Source organism: Somniosus microcephalus, chromosome 11, assembly GCF_052327205.1.
Source record: "Somniosus microcephalus isolate GS21.2 chromosome 11, FLI_Smic_1.0, whole genome shotgun sequence".
NCBI lineage: Eukaryota > Metazoa > Chordata > Chondrichthyes > Squaliformes > Somniosidae > Somniosus > Somniosus microcephalus.
In genome coordinates, this window is record NC_140997.1 from 27,348,269 (window position 1) to 27,368,417 (window position 20,149).

General features: G+C 43.3%; 1 protein-coding gene across 1 annotated transcript in view; it reads left to right on the plus strand.

Moving 5' to 3' along the window:
* znf598 (zinc finger protein 598) overlaps nucleotides 1-7,893 on the plus strand; it is a 35,736-nt gene extending 27,843 nt beyond the window's left edge. Inside the window, exons 10-12 of the mRNA XM_086000401.1 lie at nucleotides 398-548; nucleotides 2,707-2,851; nucleotides 4,222-7,893. Coding sequence (XP_085856527.1) covers nucleotides 398-548; nucleotides 2,707-2,851; nucleotides 4,222-4,569 — 644 coding nt within the window. The 3' untranslated portion in view covers nucleotides 4,570-7,893. The remainder of the gene's footprint in view (nucleotides 1-397; nucleotides 549-2,706; nucleotides 2,852-4,221) is intronic.
* Nucleotides 7,894-20,149: the final 12,256 nt, after the last annotated feature.

Below are 20,149 nucleotides of genomic sequence, written 5' to 3' on the forward strand. Positions count from 1 at the left end.
CCATTTTAAAACTTGGGTCACTGAAATTTTATTTGTAAGAACTAAATGCTCCTAGTCAAAATTGAAGTCATCTCTTTATGGCGAAGAGGTTCTAAGGATTGTGTACTGGAGAATGGGTAAGTGCTTGTATCAATATTTGGCGGCTAAGGAACTGCATGGAGATAGTGAGTTTCTGAAAAGGCAGCTGGGACTTGAACACCATGTATAGGTAAATGTAAGATCAGGGGCTTGATGCTAGTGGCTTAGTGTAGTGAGCAATGAATGCTTTGCTTTGAGAGTGCAAAACTACTGTAATGACAACTAAAATATCTGGATTTTCCTTTTTTTTAATAAGCAATTCAAAGTTAAAGTTTTAGCAAATTTCAGACATTTAATTCTGAATTTATTTTTTATCCAGGTTTTAACAACTTATTACCAGTGAAGAGCCCACCATCCAACCTTCCTCCTCCACCAGGATTGTCTGCCCCTGTTAGTAAACCCCCTCCTGGCTTTACTGGTGTCCCTCTGAATTCAAACATCAGCGAGCCTATGATTCCAGCACCAAAACAGTATGTAAAGTACTTTCCACTGTGAGGCAACTCTTCTTTTGTTATCCACTTTAAAAACCAGGGGTTCAGTACTGGTGGATTTCCCTGTCAAAACAGCACAGTTCATTTCTATTTCCTTAGTGCACTCTGGGGTATTTCAACTTGTTTTAATATAAAAGAGAATCTCTCTACTGCAGCTTGCATGGTTGCAGGGTGTGAGAACTGACTTTTTGTTACAAGGTGAAAGTCTGGTAACTTTGGAAAACGCCTGAATAGTGAAGTCCTGCTGCATGTGCTGAGCTGTTCCACAATAAAGCCCAGGCTACTGCTGCTTTTGGGAAGTCTTTGCTGTGTTGCCTGTATTTATATGGAAAGCACTGTGACTTTGCAATGTTCTGTTTCATTGCTGTTTTGAAAAGTGCGTTGACTGGCCAAGTGCTTTATTTCTGACTCCATTGAAGGCTACACGGGTTACTGAGATCCAGTAGCATGTTGAGCTGTCCAGTGATCGTCCCTTTCAGAATGTCCATGGCAATAGAATTTTCTACTGTTGTTTAAGCTTGGATACGGCTACAGATATGAATATATCTTACTAATGCAGCAAATACGACAGGCAGTTTGTGAACAATTTTATTTTGATGATAACTCTACATTTTGGGGTCCAGTACACTCAGAGGTAGGGCACATGTCTGCATTTGGATTTCCTAGCCAGTTGGTGCATTCCTGATCTCTACTGCTGTGTCATGAAAGGAGTTACTGAGTGGAGGCCAAGTTTTGTGCCGGGAGAAGTAGATTCCCCCCAGCTGCATTTAATGCCCACACCAATGCCGGCCACCGGTCAGTATTGAGAGAGGCCTGCTGCATGTCCCTTGGCCAGGACCATTTATAAAAAAGATTCTAGCTATGAACCTGGAATACTATATTGGAAATCTGACACATCCAACTGTGGCATTGTTCTGACTGGCGGAAGGGCTGGCGCATGTGTTTCCATTGAATGAAAACCCCCTCCTCCCACTGGCTCAGGTAATAGATTCACTGTTTAATGTGGAACTGAACCATATGGAGAAGGAAGACAACCCAGTCCCAGGTTTAATCTCTCCTCTCTGCCGGGTTGTTAACTGATCTAGTCAGGAGAAGATGTATATTTGGTTTCTGTGGCCCTGGCCCAGGGGTATTAACATTCTTGGCTGTTATCTGGAGGCACCTGCCAGGAAGTGTGGATGGCAGTTGAGAATAGGATCAGAATTAGCTGTGACGCTCTCCACTGCTAAATTGTCTGTCAACACTTGGCGCCCCCAATGTCTGTGGAATTGCTTACTAACATGGGTCGGTGCCATCGGGAGAGAAAATTGGGCAAAACATACTTGAGCTTCTGGCATCAGAAACCCTGAATTAAAGTACTGCCTGGTAATTATTTTTCGATATACATTATTCTCCAGTTTGTAGTAAGATTTTGTTGGCAAAACAGATCCACATTATTGTGCAAATGGAGAGATTCTGAAGATTTGATCTGAGCAGGGGATTTAGTCGATATACATGTATAATTGGAAATCATTAGGTATTGCGATATTGCTAGGGTGCTTCATAACTACTTCTTCATACTGCAGTGTTTTTAAAAAACCATGCAAGGGTCAACACACAGTTCAAATACATTGTAGTGTATGTAAAGTGGTCATTTTTCATTTTCTTGATTCTGCAGTGTTTTAAAGTAAAGGTTCTGTCTTGCCATGAATAATCATAGAATTTTTATACTGCTTGTATTACAGGTATTCTCGCATGAAATACTGATGACATTTCTACGGGCTAGGTTTTGCACATTTATTGGATAGTAGAATCTGGCGTGTGCCATTTTTCCGTGGTTTTATTACCTCTGTACTTGTGTGACTTATACACTGGTGAATTGTAGTCCCGGTTTAATAGTACTTATTCTAAGCTTGAAAGGAATCGATGTAGAAAATAATTCTCATCTCATTAAAATTTGAGACTCCCTAGTGTGCAGTCTATCCACGAGTTCCCACTTGGTAATGGCAAGCTTGTTAGGCTGATGCATCAAGTGTCCAGGGTGTAACCAATTGGGACTGGGGGTGGGGATATAAGAGACAAGAAATGGCTGCTGATAATTTTCTTGCCACCTTTGATCCAGTTTTAAAAATAATTCTTAATTTGCTTTTAAATGTAGAGTTCTACCGTCATCAAATATTTACCTCATTCCTGAGAACTTTCAGCAGAGGAACGTTGAGCTAATCCAGTTAATAAATACATTTTTGCACAATGATGAAACAAAATTCAACAAATTTAGGACTCAATCTGGGCAGTTCAGACAGGTAAGCTGCAATAGAAAAATGTCAAGTAATGTTGATGGAGAAGCACCTAGCTTCTTCTTGACCTGTTGCTATCCTTGTAAGAGTGTTCAGCATATCATTTTTCTACACCACAACTGGATTTTTCCTTTGTTTCATTAAAAAAATGTAAAGGCTCATGGCTACAAGACTGATGTTTTGGATGAAACACCGTGGGAATTAAATAAATGGAAATGAAAATCAGGCAGTTTTTATAACTGATAGCCGAACCCGCAATGCCAGTTTTACACCCAGGGGGCAAGTTCACAATCTACCCCCGTATCTTTAAAAAAAAATGTAAATTTAAGCTTTGATTCAGTTTGTGCACATCAAGATAGAACACAAGAAATAGGAGCAGGAGTCAGCCATTTGCCCCTCGAGCCTGCTCCACCATTCAATAAGATCATGGCTGATCTTCTACCTCATCTCCACTTTCCTGCGCTATTCCCATATCCCTTGATTCACTTAGTATCCAAAAATCTATCGCTCTCTGTCTTGAATATACTCAACGACTGAGCATCCACAGCCCTCTGGGGTAGAGAATTCCAAAGATCCACCACCCTCTGAGTGAAGAAATTTCCCTTCATCTCCATCCTAAATGGCTGACCCCTTATTCTGAGACTTTGACGCCTGGTTCCAGACTCCTCAGCCAGGGGAAATATCCTCCCAACAGCTACCCTGTCAAGCCCTGTAAGAATTTTGTATGTTTCAATGAGATCACCTAACGTTCTAAACTCTAGAGAATATAGGCCTGGTCTCCTCAATCTCTCCTCATAGGACAATTCCTCCATCCTGGGAATCAGTCTGGTGAACCTTTGTTGCACTCCCTCTAAGGCAGTATATCCTTCCTTAGGTAAGGAGACCAAGACTGTACACGGTACTCCAGGTGTGGTCTCACCAAGTGCCTATATAATTGCAGTAAGACTTCTTTACTCTTATACTCCAGAAATAGAATTTAGAAGATAAGGGATATCCAGACTTGGATATCCAGACTTGGGTAATGAGTGAGTCTTCCCGTTTTGGTATCCCGAATTTCCCAGAAGCCCCCCCACCAGATCCAAGTGTAGTGCAAGCAGATAGAAAGTGAAGCTCCCTCTAACACTATCTCGCAACATCGATTGTACTAACATTACTGACCTTGTGGCCTGAGTGGAATTGCCCACTGGAATTGTGGTAACTTTGTGCTGTGAGCCCCTGGCTACTGAGTTGACTCTACTTCAGTCTGTCTGCTGGATAAAAATTCTATTCCTAATGCAAGTTTTCTGTCCTCGAAATAGTGATCTGTCGCGCTATTTGGAATCTGATGGATTGTGGTTGACTTAGATTTTTACACCACTCTCCTTTTGCTTTCACAGGGTCTGATTTCTGCTGCAGAGTATTATAGGAGCTGCAGAGAACTTCTGGGAGAAAATTTCTTGAAAATATTCAATGAACTGCTTGTTTTGCTGCCGGATACAGCCAAGCAGCAGGAGCTTCTCTCTGCTCATAAGGACTTGAGAGTACAGGAGAAACCAGGTTCAAACAAATCAAAAAAGAACAAGAAAAATGCGTGGCAAACCACTGTTAACTCTGAGCTCGACTGCCAGGTGTGTCCCACGTGCCAACAGGTGCTGACCCAGAAAGACTTTGTCACCCACAAGACTTCGCATTTTGAGGATGATGAGTTTCCCACCTTACAATCTGTGAGCAGAATCATCAGTTAATAATCAGACCTCATACTGCAGACCCAAGGGAAGACTTATTTGAACTTGTAGAGTAATGATGCACATAGGTGGCGTGCGATTGCTATTTACAGGCATATGTTGCTTTAAGGGGAAACCTGGGTGAAATCTAATAGTATAGTATGTAGATGAGAGGAAGAAAATGGTATCTGTGTATTAGAGAAGGTGTTGACACAGTACCTAAACCTGCTGCTATACTATTATAGAAAGTAAAAGACGGTGCATTATTATACACTTTTTTGAATGTTTTTGAAACTATACTTTCTACACCAATTTGCAAAAAGTAGTACTGAAATAAGTGATTTAACAAAACGTGCCACTTCAGCAGTTCAAAGGTGTTGCATTTGAAATTGATGGCTGTTAAAGGTAGCAAACCTGTATGCGCAAGTGCTTTGCATAAACAAAATATATACTGATGTACACTTGCACATCAGAAGAAAGTGTACCGAAAATATTTGAAATTGGCCCAATAATTAATGTAGAATACCATATTTCAAATCATGTGATTTGCATGCAGCAAATTGCAGCATCTTTTTGTATCCCTTGTAGATATTAATGCACTAAACTTGTTCAATTACACTTCTAACGACTGCTGAGTTTCCCATGTGACGGTTGTTAATGTAAAGTGCAGGGTAAAATACGATGGTTTAGAAACTAGAATTAAATGCAGGATATTGCATTGCTATAATCAGTTTGTTTTTTCTTGGTGTATAAAATTGGTAGCTCACAGGCCAGCCCTACAGAGTAATGTCTATTTTCTCATTGTTTAAACAGCAGGTCATGCCACCAGTACAGTGAATTAAATTTTTGATTCCATTGTCGTAGGTTGTATTGTGCAATGGAGACAAACTAAAATTTAAGCTCACGGGTCCTATTAAATTTCATCACTGCTTCAGTAGATTGTGGAGTTCCATGAGTTAGGCAATAGCAGTGACTGTTAATGAGAGGTGTTGCAAGATAACAATATATATGCCAGTGTTGCTCTCATGATCTTACTTTATCAACAGCTCAAAATTAAGCCTTTTTAATTTGGCTAAAGAAAGTTATAAGTCTAGAATAAGTGGCATAGGCAACATCGCCCTGGAATATGGTGATTGTCCCTGTGTTTTGTGATCTCCATGATAGTGGAATGGGTTTACTTTTCTTGTAACATATTTTGATTAGTGGTGGTTGATGTCTGTATTGTTACAGATACAGTTTGATCAGTGATGGTATTCATTAAGTATCACCTTTAAAAGTTTTTAGTGCAGAGGTTGGATTTTTTAAAAATTAAAGCTTAAGATAGCATTTGTCTGTTAACATCCACTAGTGCCAGCAATCACCTTTCTTGCCAGTTTTCTGTTTCTTTATCCCGCCCCCTTCCCTGAAGGCATTGACTTCTAGTTCCATGAGCACTTTTGGTATCTTTTTTCTAGTTAGTCGCTATTCATGTGAGTGTCAGCAGGCTGTTGAGCTATGGAGCATTACTACATGGTCTGAACCTTTTCTCCACTCGCTGTTTGCACACCTGCCCTTCTAGTAGTGGTTGCTAAATAGTGATCAGGAGCTGGACCACTAGCTATTTCCCTCTAACCTAGGGCCCTGTGAGCGATGGTGGTGCCCCTACTGCTGCTGTGGCTGAGATCAGTTAACTCTGCACAGAACAACTTGGGACCTTGTTGGTCTCTCTGGCACAATTACTCTCCAGGTAAACTCAGTGACCCATTGAACATTTTCCGGTGGCTTTCGAATGACCTTGTTCATAGCCTACTTTTATAATGCAGATTCCAAGTTACTAGCTCTACATAATTAACTGAAATTAGATGAATTATCCTTTTATTTCCAAGGATCAAAATTTCACTGGGCTCCGATGAGAGTAGATGGTTTTTTGGGTAGTCCAGTGGGTCACTATCTACTGCACTATCGTTTCTTCTATCAATCTTGCCACTGAATGATGCTGTAATGACTCTGTGATGCAATACACTCCTGTTATGTGTTGACTTGATTTTTTTTTAAACTCACTTAGCCGGAGTATATATTCAACACTAGTTAAAAAGAATGCTGCAGTATAAAGTGATTTTTGATTTTTTTTTAAATTTAGGACTGCATAAGAAGCTTTGTCTGTATTCTGTAAAATTTAATACAAAATGAACAGTTGCAGCAATGAGAATGAGGGCAGACTGTAAAATATTTTTCATGAGTGGTTCTCGTACATTTATTGGGAGCTTTTTTTTAAAGGAAGCGCTTAACTGGAGTAGGTATTTGGGTAAAGTAACCTGAACGTACGTACTTACAATGACTTGTAACTACTTCAGTAGTAGTCCGAGTCACTGGCTGTCACCAGCAGCACTAAAACTGCACCACAATGAGTCAACTGAATTAGCCACCATAACTGATTTTACTTCACGTGGCATTATCTCTCTGCACTTGCGTTGAGCACTAAGTGGTGCTGAATTAAAATGAATGTTCAAGTCAATGGAACAAACTTTTAAAGAACAACTAAGTATACCTGTGTGTGAATGTTCAATATTATCATTAGCATAGATTTGGGTAAGAACAGATCAACGTCTTCTTGAAAAACTGCTGTTTTAATCTGACACTTGGAGGTCCAATTTTGATATATTCCTGGCATACTAAAGGAACAACAAATAGGTTAATGTATAAGTTTTAAAAGTGCAAACTGAAACTATGTAATTTTCTATAACTTGGACAAACTAGGAGGGAGTGGGAATGAAATTAATTGGTGCCGATATAACCACATTTTTATTTTGAACCTTGGCTTCAGTAGCATTAATGTTGAGGCTCATTCTAGGCAATTTCTGGAGCCTAGGTTTGTGATTTAAGTGTTTGCTATAGGCAGCTGATAACATCTTAAGGATATAGTATATTAGCAGACTTTTTGGTACAGAGGAACTCCATGCTGTCTGATGTTTTCAAAACGAAAATGAACCTAATTTGGTTATCAATTTATATATATTTTCTGTTCAGTAATTTTGAATTCATAGTACCCCTGTACAAATCTGCAGGTGGTCTCCAAGATGAGAAATGGTGTAGGATTGTACTCTGCATCATTACCTTAGTAGACTTAAACCATGCTATGCTACAGTTACTGGAACATGAAACACCTGTACATTTGTTACATTGGTTCTGCATTTGTACCTGTATCACTAATTTAAAATATTTATATCCATGCAATTCCTGCATTCAATGAATGTTTGTTTGGCTGAGTGAGCACTAATAACTGAGTAAGTTTGCCTCAAAAGAACCATATAGAGTATATCCTGGAATTCTTGAAGGGTGCCAATAAAAACTGTTTATGCAATAAAAGTGTTTGATTAATGCCATGTTTTTAGACAGAATGAACACATTTAAAAAGGTGTATTTCAGATGGCAAGAAGAACACCACACACAAACATGAAACCATTACAGTTTATGGGATTTAATTATAATCACTGTCAAAGACAACAACAAAACTTGCATTTTTTAGTGTCTAACGTAGTAAAACATCCCAGTGCTGTTGCTGCTGCTTCCAGCATTAAGTGCCATGGGGTTATGAGTTTTGCTTCCATCTTTATTGAACTTTGTTCTGATGTGTATTCATATTCCCTCTAAGATGCCAACAATCAAATGATACAAACTCGTATATAATATAAAATAAAAACACAAGAAGCTTGGCATGGTCAGACAGCATCTGTGGAGAGGGAGAAACTGTTAACGTTTCAGGACGATGACCTTTCATCGGAACTGAATTAGAATTGCTATGAGCATATGTTGGGCTATAGTGACTGTGACTTGAAGCTTGAAACATCAGAACACAAAATGAGTCTCTTCTGCTGGAATAAGGTAAGTCAGTACTTTTCTATTTCCTAATGTAGCTGGTAGTAGGAGAATGTTGTATGAGCCTTCAGTTGCACTTTCATGTTGCATAAAAGTACTGTAAATCTTTGTGCTCCAAGCAGACAGCATGGCACAATAGAGATTCATGCCTAAGTTTCAGATGACTGAAGCTGTACAGCTGTCTAGGTGCTAAGCTCTGGAAGTCCATCCTTAAACCTCTCTACCTATCTCCTTAAAACTTACCCCTTTGCCCAAGCTTTTGATCACCTGCCCTAATATCTCCTTCTGTGGCTCGGTGTCAAATTTTGTTAACATTCCTGTGAAGCGCCTTGGGATGTTTTATTATGTTAAAGGTGCTATATAAATAAGTTACTATTACAGGAAGCTTTTGTATTTTTGTAATCGTGATTACCGGGACTATGGATGAATACTGTAGGTGTTTTAGGGATTTTTTTTTTTAATATAGCAGAGGAAGGTCAAGATGAATGAAATCTGGGTGTTATGCTGGATGGCATGTTTATAAGAAAGTTTCTGGGATTTTAATATCTTTATGGTTCAGCTAACTTTTAGCCTGGCTACTTTGTGGTCTCTCAGGAGCCTCCTCTTCATCCTCTGGCAAATGACCCAGCTCCTCCACTGCCCAGTCCATTTCCTGCTGCTTCAGATGCATACCCCTGTCGATGACTAGGCTGTGTAGCACACAGCATGCCACTGTGATCCTGGATACCTTTCCCCAGATTATATTACACGGCATCCTAGGAACAGTCTAGGTATCCAAACCTCGGCTTCAGCATGCTAATGGTGTCCTCACTGGTCACTCTTGTGGAAACCTAAACATCATTTGTATGTTCGGCTTCATTAGACAGCGGCCTTGCGGTGTCATTAACCATTAGAACACTGGGTAGCTACGGTATCCTAGCTCTACAATCCTTGCCCTTCTTCAAACAAGAGTGGAATTGTCTGAGGATAAAGTCAACATGTGTGCTGCCAAGGATCCTGACATTCACCTGTATAATTTCGTTTTGGTGATCATACACTAGCTGTGCATTGATGAAGTAGTATCCCTTTCAATTAATGTAAGGAGCACTCCTTCCATGGAACATGGGTCCCATCTTTTGTTTAATTTAATAATTAATGGGATGTGGGCATCTCTGGCAAGACCAGCATTTATTGTCCATCCCTAATTGCCCTTGAGAAGATGGTGGTGAGCCGCCGCCTTGAACCACTACAGTGCTGTTAGTTGACTCCGTGATGATGAAGGAAAGGTAATATATTTCCATGTCAGGATGGTGTGTGTAACTTTGAGGGAAACTTGGAGTTGGTGATGTTTCCATATACCTGTTGCCTTTGTCCTTCTAGGTGGTAGAGGGCGCAAGTTTGGGAGATGCTGTTGAAGAAGCCTTGGTGAGTTGCTGCAGTGCATCTTGTGGATGGTACTGCAGACACAATGCGCTGGTGGTGGAAGAGTGAATGTTCAAGGTGTGGGATGCCAATCAAGCGGGCTGCTTTGTTATGGATGATGTTGAGCTTCTTGAGTGTTAGATCTGCACTCATCCAGGCAAGTGTTAAGTGTTCCATCACACTCCTGACTTGTGCCTTGTAAGTGGTGGAAAGGCGAGGGGGAGTCAGGGGGTGAGTCACGCTCTGCAGAATACCCAGCCTCTGATCTGTTGTAGCCAGTGTTTTATGGGGCTGGTCCAGCTTTCTGGTCAATGGTGACACCCCTGGATGTTGATGGTGGGGGATTTGATGATAATGCTATTGACTGTCATGGGGAGGTGATTGGGCTCTCTTATTGGAGATGGTCATTGCCTGGCACTTGTGTGGCGTGAATATTACTTGCCACACATCAGCCCAAGCTTGGATGTCGTCCAGGTCTTGCTGCATGCAGGCACAGACTGCTTCATTATCTGAGGAATTGCAAATAGAACTGAACACTGCAATCATCAGCAACATCCCCACTTCTGACCTTATGATGGAGTGAAGGTCATTGATGAAGCAGCTGGAGATGGTTAGGCTGAGGAACTCCTGCGGTGATGTCCTCCAACAACCACAACTATCTTCCAGCCAGTGGAAAGTTTTTCCCTCGATATTCAATGACTTAAATTTTACTAGGCCTCCTTGGTACCACACTGTCAAATGCTAACTTGATGTCACCCACACCTGGAATTCAGCTCTTTTGTCCATGTTTGGACCACGGCTGTAATGAGGTCTGGAGCTGAGTGGTCCTGACTGAACCCGGTGAGCAGGTTATTAATGAGTAAGTGCCGCTTGATAGCACTGTCGACAACACCTTCCATCATTTTGCTGATGGGGTGATAATTGGCTGGATTGGATTTGTCCTGTGTTTTTTGTGGGCAGGATATACCTGGGCAATTTTCCACTTTGTTGGGTAGATGCCAATGTAGCTGTACTGAAACAGGTTGGCTAGAGGCGCAGCTAGTTCTGGAGCACAAATCTTTAGCACTATAGCCAAGATGTTGTCTGAGCCCACAGCCTTTACTGCATCCAGTGCACGCAGCTGTTGCTTGACATCACGTGGAGTGAATCGAAATGGCAGAAGACTGGCATCTGTAATGGTGGGGACCTCGGGAGGAGGCTGAGATGGATCATCCACTCGGCATTTCTGGCTGAAGATGGTTGCGAATGCTTTAGCCTTGCCTTTTGCACTCCGCCACCTTTAAACATTGACTCCCTCCACCACAGGCGCAACGTGGCTACAGTGTGCATCATCTACAAGCTGCACTGCCGCAACTTGCCAAGGCTTCTTCAACAGCACCTCCTAAACCCGCAACCTCTACCATCCAAAAGGACAAGGGTTAGGCGCATGGGAACACCACCACCTCCAAGTTTCCCTCTAAATCACACATCGCCCTGACTTGGAAATATATTGCTGTTCCTTCATTGTCGCTGGATCAAAATCCTGGAACTCCCTACCTAAAAGCACTATGGCAATACCTTCACCACATGGACTGCAGTGGTTCAAGGAGGCAGCTCACCACCATCTTCTCATGGGTAACTAGGGATGGGGAGTAAATGTTGGTCTTGCCAGCGACACATATCCCGTGAATGAATAAAAATACATTCTCCTAGTGGGCTCCACCATCGTTGAGGATGGGGATGTTCATGGAGCCCCCTCCTGCTGTTTTTAATTGTCCGCCACCATTTACGATTGGATGTGGCAGGACTGCAGAGCTTTGATCTGTTGGTTGTGGGATCGCTTAGCATGCATGTGGCCTGTGTTGTAGCATCACCAGGTTGGCACCTCATTTTCAGGTATGCCTAGTCCTGCACCTGGCATACCCTTCTACACTCCTCATTAAACCAGGGTTGGTTGTTCAGCTTGATGGGAATGCTAGAATGATGGATATGCCGGGCCATGAGGTTAGATTGTGGTGGAATACAATTCTGTTGCTGCTGATGGGCCCCATAGCGCCTCATGGATGTCTATTTGGAGCTGCTAGGTCTGTTCTGAATCTATCTCATTTAGCATAGTGGTAGTGTCACTCAACACGATGAAAGATAGCCTCAGTGTGAAGACAGGACATTGTTTCCACAAGAACTGTGTGGTGGTCACTCCTACCAATACTGTCATGGTCGGGTGCATATGCGACAAGTAGATTGGTGAGGATGAGGTCAAGTAGGCTTTTCCCTCTTGGTTCTCTCACCACCATCCATCCACAAGTCCAGTCTGGCAGCTATGTCCTTCAGGACTTGGCCAGCTGCGTCAGTAGTAGTGCTACCGAGCAGCTCTTGGACATTGAAGTCCCCCACCCAGCGTACATCCTGTGCCCTTGCTACCCTCAGTGCTTCTTCCAAGTGTTCAACATGGAGTACTGATTCATCAGATGAGGGAGGGTGCTGGGTAGCACTCAGCAGGAGGTTTCCTTGCCCATGTTTGACCTGACTTAATGGGGTCCAGAGTCAATATTGAGGACTCCCAGGGTGTCACACTCCCAACTGTGCAGCCAACTCTGGTGGGTTTGCCCTGCTAGTGGGACAGGAATGGTGATGGAGAAGTCTGGGACGGTGGCTGATGGGTATGATTCTGTGAGTATGACTGTCAGGTTGTTGCTTGACTAGTCTGTGGGACAGCGCTCCCAATTTTGACAAGTCCCCAGATGTTAGTGAGGAGGACTTTGCTGGGTCAACTGGGCTAGGCTTGTCTTTGTCGTGTCTGAATCTGCAACTGTAAGAATATAAGCATATGCCGTAATCCTTTGCTGTAACTTGACCAAACTTAAGTTGAACAACTTTAATATACCAGCATGCTTCAGGAGGCCGGTTCCTGTGAGAACTTTGTACGAAAACTTTTGACAGATAAGGATGACCTTGAACAGGGACTGAGACCACCTACTTCAAATGTAAAATAGACTGCTATGGTTGTAAGATGTGAAGGCTGCCTTCTAACAGATAAGGAAAACAGACCATGAGAGTTCTGTGGAAAAGAAGCTATTGAACTACGCCATTGCAAAAACAGGAACATCTTCGGACATTGGAATGTAACCGGCCTTGAGGCCCACTGACTGATGATCACTGATGAGAGAAAGAGGAAAACAACTGCTGACCATTAAGTTTGGGACACGTGTGCAGTGGGTGGGTTGCTAAGTTTTAAGGTATAAAAGATGCTGTAAAAAGACACTCGGGGCTGCAGTCGCGAGCAACCTGGTCAGTTGCCAGTTAAAGTCGTACATCTATTCGTCGCCGAACTGACCACTCGCTGGTGTTAAGACGTACATAATGTTGGCTTACTGTCACTTGATTGTAAAGTAAGGGAATAAATCTGTGTATGCTTAAGTATAAATCGGGGATTGTTATACGCAACAGTTTTGTGTGAACTTACTTGTAACCTCTTGCTGATTTTAAGCAAAAAGAAGTTTTCACAGATTCATTGGGTTTTGTGTTGTCTGTTCCACGAGTTAGAACTCTATAAACTGTTGGACGGGGCAAGGGGTAATTTCCGCACGTCTTTCGCAGCCTAAGTCATTGCCGTGTGGTCCGTCCGGTTTTATTATTATTGTACTTTTTGAAGCTGATTGATACAATCGAGTGGCTTGTTAGGCCATTTCAGAAGGCAGTTAAGAGTCGTCGTCGTACGTGTCTTCATACTGTTCCCTTTGGGGAACTGTATGAAGTGGTGGAAGGATTTATGGCTGCGATTAACGCTCCTTCCGTGACCGTAACCATCTTCATACCAGCCATTAGGGTGGTTAGGCCTATGGCGGGAGGGTTTTACGGGCTCCCACAACCCATACGAGGGGGGGGGGCCACCCACACCCACGGACGCAAGTATCCCGCTGAATGTCAACCCAGAATTTAGAGCCGGAGCTCCGACTCCACTTGCCGGGACTGTCTGGAGCGGGGTTCGAAACCCTACGCCTTCTGGCCCAGCGGCGGAGATGCTACCGCTACGCCAAAGGCCCACTCCCAGTTAAGAGTCAACCACATTGTTGTGGGTCTAGGGTCACACATAGGCCAGACCGGGTAAGGACGGCAGATTTCCTTCCCTAAATAAATGACTTTAGTGAACCAGTTGAGTTTTTACGATAATTCGCTAGCTTCATGGTTACCATTACTGATGCTAGCTTTTTTTTAATTCCAGATTTATTTAATTAACTGAATTTAAATTCAGAAACTGCCGTTGTGGGATTTGAACTCGTGCCTCCGGATTACTAGTTATTGCTGACTTGGCCCTTGCAGAACTCTTTTTTTGGTGGCGCCCTCTTTTAATATGGGCAGCTGGCATACGATCTGTAACCATCGTGACCCCAGAACTTGGGTCGTAGGTCATCGTGACATCATAAATTTGACACAACCTCTTTGTTGCACCAGGAGCAGGTGCTGCTGTTCAGATAATGCAGGTCTGTTTATATAAAAAAAAGTCAGTAAGTCCGGAGCAGCGTTACAGGAGTGAAGACCTGGTGCTACTACAGGTCTCTGCTTATAATTCAGAGGCACAGGGCCTCTCATGGAGGCACTCCTGGGCTGTCGGGGCCAAGAAGATCATCCATTATTTGTTTCAATCTGTCTAGCAATCATGTCATGGCTTCTCCTTTACTCCCACCTTGTGCTTGTGTTAAGCTTCTGTGAAGCACCTTGGGATGTTTTAAGTTAAAGGTGCTATATAAATGCAAGTTGTTGTTGACTGCTATCTGGGTAACAGGCATTCATAGACCAGCTGCACATTAATGAAAGGAAGCCCCTTCCTATTCATGAAAGTTGGGGTTTGGGCCACAACCTTAATGAATCAATAATGATCTGCACTTTAGGGAAACACAGGGAAAAAGTGCATGCTCTCTCGTGCTACTGGCGGTTTTCTATGGGGAACATGCTGAAAGAGTTAATACTGACAAACAATGCATCAATGTACTGTTGCTTGTGAAATTAAGCACATCTTCCCTGCTATTGCTTGAAAGGATCTAGAAGCATAGGGATTCTAGGCCTTGGCCACCTTGACATCACTGTTCCTGCCCCAGAAGTTATTGGAAGGTCTAGCTCGAGGCGCAGTGAAGCATGGGTGATTAAAAACAGATCTCCTCGGACATGTCAGTGTCTTGATCTGTGGACTCCTATAGTTGGGAGAGGGTAAGTGTGGCAGGAGCACTCCTCCCTCTCAAGCCTTCCATTTCCTCCGCTTTCTACTCCAAAAGAAGCAACTGGGGAGGTTTGCCCAATAGGATGCCAATCCTCAGTCGAGGTTCCGCCAATTTAAATTGCAACCGCCAACAAGTCACAGATGGGGGGGGGGGGGAAAAGTGGGCTGAAGCTAAATGCAAAAACTAAGCCGCAATCAAAATTGCGTTTATACCTTGCATTTATACAGCGTCTTTAATGTAGTAAAACGTCGCAAGGTGCTTCACAGGAACGTCATCAAACAAAATTTGACACCGAGCCACATGTGATATTAGGACAGGTGAGGTAGGTTTTAAGGAGCGTCTTAAATGTGGAGAGAGAGAGGTAGAGCGACGGAGAGGTTTAGGGAAGTATTTCCAGAGCTTCGGGTCAAGGCAGCTGAAGGCACTGCAGCCAATGGCGGAACAATTAAAATCAGAGATGCGCAAGAGGCCAGAATTGGCGGACATCTCCGAGGGTTAGAGGAGTTTACAGCGGTAGGCAGGGGCAAGACCATGGAGGGATTTGAAAGCAAAGATGAAAATTTTAAAATCAAGGCGTGGCTGGACCGGCAGCCAATGTAGGCCAACAAAACATTGCAAAAAAAAACTAAATGAATTCTTCAGCGAAACAAAGTTCTATGGCTAATAATGGCATTCTCCTTTAAGAATGCAATCTCAAATGTCTGGACGTGTCTTTGTTGCAGTAGCCATTTTAAATGGACGCTCAACAACTTCAGCATATTCCCAGTGCAGAATGTTGGAAATGGTATTTATATATTAATCCCATCCCTGACCACCAGATGGCCCTAAACCACCTTTGGCACATCCTCAGCCTCCCTGACTGCATGTTGTGATCTTCGGTTTCAGCTGAACTTCAGGTGTGGCCTGTTGAAACACCCAACACACTGTACTACACTACTATTGGTGGAAGATTGTGTTATTGAAGTGGATTTATTGATTCAGAATAGAAAAGAGAAGAACCTGATTTAAACATTTCAGGTTTCAGTAAAGGATGAGCTGCAGTTTCATCCTGTTGGGGTAATCATTTTTTTTCCTAACTTTATTTGATTTAAAAAGAACAACTTTATCATGTACCATTATTCTGCCAACAAATGGTTCTTGTAAATTGTGCATTTGACACAATTGAAAGCTTTGTCAAAGATAAAGCCTCAGCTGATGCCCCTTTTTCTCCTTTATAATAATTTAGTTAATTTTGAACTTTATTCCTATTATATTGAGAATCCATTCTTTAAATGAGCAAGTACTTCAAATTTTTAAATCTTTATGGATTGAAATCACCGTGCTATCTTAATAACTGTTGTTAATTCCTCTTAAAATGGCACACACAGGAATTTCATATAACTATTGATGCATTTTATTACTATATCTCTCAACCATTTTAGCCTCATTAGTGAATTAAGGGTTAGGGTTAGAAACAGTAATAAATTCAAAGTAAAATTAGTGCATCTCTTCGGGCATTGATACTGGGTAACCTAAGAACTGGAGCATTTTTACCGCTGGAAATTGATCATGTATTTATTTAATGAGGTTGATGTCCCATCCTTTTATAAAGCAATAAATTAATAAATGCAGAAATAATTAATTGTTTCCCTGCATTACAACATTATCTACACTTCAAAACGACTTCATTGGCTGCAAAGCACTTTGGGACGCCCTGAGGTCATGAATATTTTTTTATTCGTTCATGGGGTGTGGGCATCGCTGGCCAGGCCAGCATTTATTGACCATCCCGAATTGCCCTCGACACAGTGGTGGTGAGCCGCTGCCTTGAACTGCTGCAGTCCGTGTGGTGAAGGTACTCCCACAGTGCTGTTAGGTAGGGAGTTCCAGGATTTTGACCCAGCGACAATAAAGAAACGGCAATATATTTGAGTCAGGATGGTGTGTGACTTAGAAGGGAACATGGAGGTGATGGTGTTCCCATGCGCCTGCTGCCCTTGTCCTTCTAGGTGGTAGAGGTCGCGAGTTTTGGAGGTGCTGCCGAAGAAGCCTTGGCGAGTTGCTGCAGTGTATCTTGTAGATGGTACACACTGCAGCCATGGTACACCAGTGGTGGAGGGAATGAATGTTTAAGGTGGTGGATGGGGTGCCAATCAAGTGGGCTGCTTTATCCTGAATGGTGTCAAGCATCTTGTGTTGTTGGAGCTGCACTCATCCAGGCAAGTGGAGAGTATTCCATCACACTCCTGACTTGTGCTTTGTAGATGGTGGAAAGGCTTTGGGGAGTCGGGAGGTGAGACACTCACCGCAGAATACCCAGCCTTAATTGGCTGCAAAGCACTTTGGGGGGGGGGGTGGGGTGAGATTGTGTGCGGGAGCTGCGTGTCTGAATGACAGCTGCTCGACGATAGAAACTGAAGCAAAACTGCTGGAGGCTACAGGCAACAAGGGCAGGGATAGAAACAACAGGGTGTGTCACCACATTGCACCTACATATGCTGGGCAATGGTGAGGGTTCTGCAGGGTTTAGTAGTACAAGGCAAAGATATATTTTATGATCAAAGAGCAGACACCTTTGACAGTTTCCCCTTATCACTATTGGATTGCATCTGTCAGCGCCCTAGCAGTTGGTCAGAAAATCACATCGTATGACTGGGCGGTTAAACCAATACTGCATTGTAAAAGCTATGAGCTAGATCTTCCTGAAGGATGCTCAGTGGTCCCTGCGGTTGTGCGTGTGCAGAGGCCTGAACAATATTGGGCCCCAAAGCCCACTTAAACGATCCAACCTCTGGAAGTGGAGCAGGAGGTAAACGGACTGAAAGATGGGGTGTGTGCATTTATTGGTCATTACTTTTTTGTGTATCTATTATGTTATGAATTTTATAGGGTTCATGGTGATCCAGCATGGCAGCTCAAAAGAGCCTTTTGTTGATGGGTTACTTTTTAATGACTGACTGACTACTTTTATTTCCAAGAGAAAGAGGTCATTAATTCATTAATACAAAGGTGAAATACCGCAGATGCTGGAAATCTGAAATAAAAAACAGAAAATGCTGGAAATACTCCGGGTCCGGCAGCATCGGTGGAGAGAGAGAAACAGTTAACGTTTCGGACCCAGCGTGATCCCACCACCAAACACATCTTCCCCCTCACCTCCCCTTTCAGCATTCCAAAGGGACCGCTCCCTCCGAGACACCCTGGTCCACTCCTCTATCCACCCCCCCCCCCCCCAACACCCCTTCCCCTTCGTCCGGCACCTTCCCGTGCAAGCGCAGGAGATGCAACACATGCCCTTTTACCTCCATCCTTCCCACTGTCCAGGGCCCCAAACACTCCTTCCAGGTGAAACAGCGATTTACTTGTGCTTCTTGCAATTTAGTACAAGTTGAGCATCCAAAATCCAGAGTTCTGGAATCCGGACTTGGGACGATTGGTGGCAGGGTCGTCCAGAATCCATAAAATGTTCCAGAATCCGGACATCCTTTTCAAATTTGAAGATGGTAGCAAAAGATCCAGGCCGGGAAGCTCACATTAAGTACAGCTACAGAGTACTGCGTTGCAAAAACAAGAGGGAGGCTTACCGTGCGTTGTGAAGAAGCGAGAACTACAAGGCCTGCGAGGAGAGGAGCTACAAGGTGATTTCTGATGTCCGGAAACGCCCGAGCCCAGTTCCGATATTTCCGGACTTCGGACATCAGAAACTCGTTCCGAAGTCCGGAAAAACACGAAAACCGGCTCCGCCTCGGTCCCGAGGTGGCCGGATTCAGGACGCTCAACCTGTATACTGTATTCGCTGCTCACGACGCAGTCTCCTCTACGCTGGGGAGACCAAACGCAGATTGGGTGACTGCTTTGCGGAACACATCCGTTCAGTCCGTAAGGGGGACCCCGAGCTTCCGGTGGCCTGTCACTTTAATTCTCCGCTCCACTCCCACTCGGACCTCTCCGTCCTCGGCCTCTTACCCTGTTCCAATGAAGCTCAACGTAAGCTCGAGGAACAGCACCTCCTCTTTTGATCAGGCACTTTACAGCCTTCTGGACTCAACATCGAGTTCAACAATTTCAGACCATAACCTCAGCCCCTATCCTTTTTTTCATTTTTTTCTTCTCTCTCATGGCAGCTTTCGATCATTCTGCCATCGCCTTTTACACTTCATCTCGAGTCATCTTTTGTTTCTTAACTTGGCCCATTACCATCTCCTTCTGCCTTGCACCATCATCATCCCTTTTGTCTCTCAATCTCTCCTGCCTTCCACCCTATCACAGACCTTCCCTTTTGTTCTTTCCTCCCCTCCCCCCTTTCCCTGCCCCTACACTTGCTTAAACACCTGTTCCATCTCCAACTTTTTCCAGTTCTGACGAAGGGTCACCGACCTGAAACGTTAACTCTGTTTCTCTCTCCACAGATGCTGCCTGGCCTGCTGAGTATTTCCAGCATTTTCTGTTTTTGTCATTAATTCATTGTTTGAGCCAGTCAGTGCAGACTCGCCAGAATTATACTGGGGCCTAAATTAGGTGGACCAGTTGCATAAACTTAGCTTGTATTCCCTTGAGTTTAGAAGTTTGAGGGATGGCCTAAGTGAGGCGTTTAAAATGATAAAGGGATTCGATAGGGTCGATACAGAGAAACTATTTCCTCTGGTGGGGGAATCCAGAACAAGGGCAGAAACTTAAAATTAGAGCTAGAACCATACAGAAATGAAAATCAGGGAGCATCTTTCCACACACAAAGGTAGTGGAAATATGGAAAACTCTCCCTGAAAAAGCTCTGAATGTTGGCTTAAAATCTCCCGGGCCTCACCCCTTTTGGGGGGGTTGGTCGATTTACCTGCCACTTTGGCCCCCGCGCATATGAAACTTAGCCCAAGTAAAAATCGCCCCTTAAGTTTTCATTGATACCCTTGTAGCGTACAGAGGGAGTGTTATATTGTGACAGATACTGTTTCAGTGGATGAGATATTGAACTAAGATTCTGGCAGCTCAGGTGAGCATTAAGAACCGATCGTGCCTATTTGAAGAGGAGCACAAACGTCATCCAGTATCTTGGCCTCAAACAATATCATCAAAAAAACAGATTCATCGGTCATTCACCTCATTGCCATTTATGGGGTGTTGCTGAGGTAGAATGGCTGCCTATCTAACAACAGTTGCTGCATTCCGAATTTATT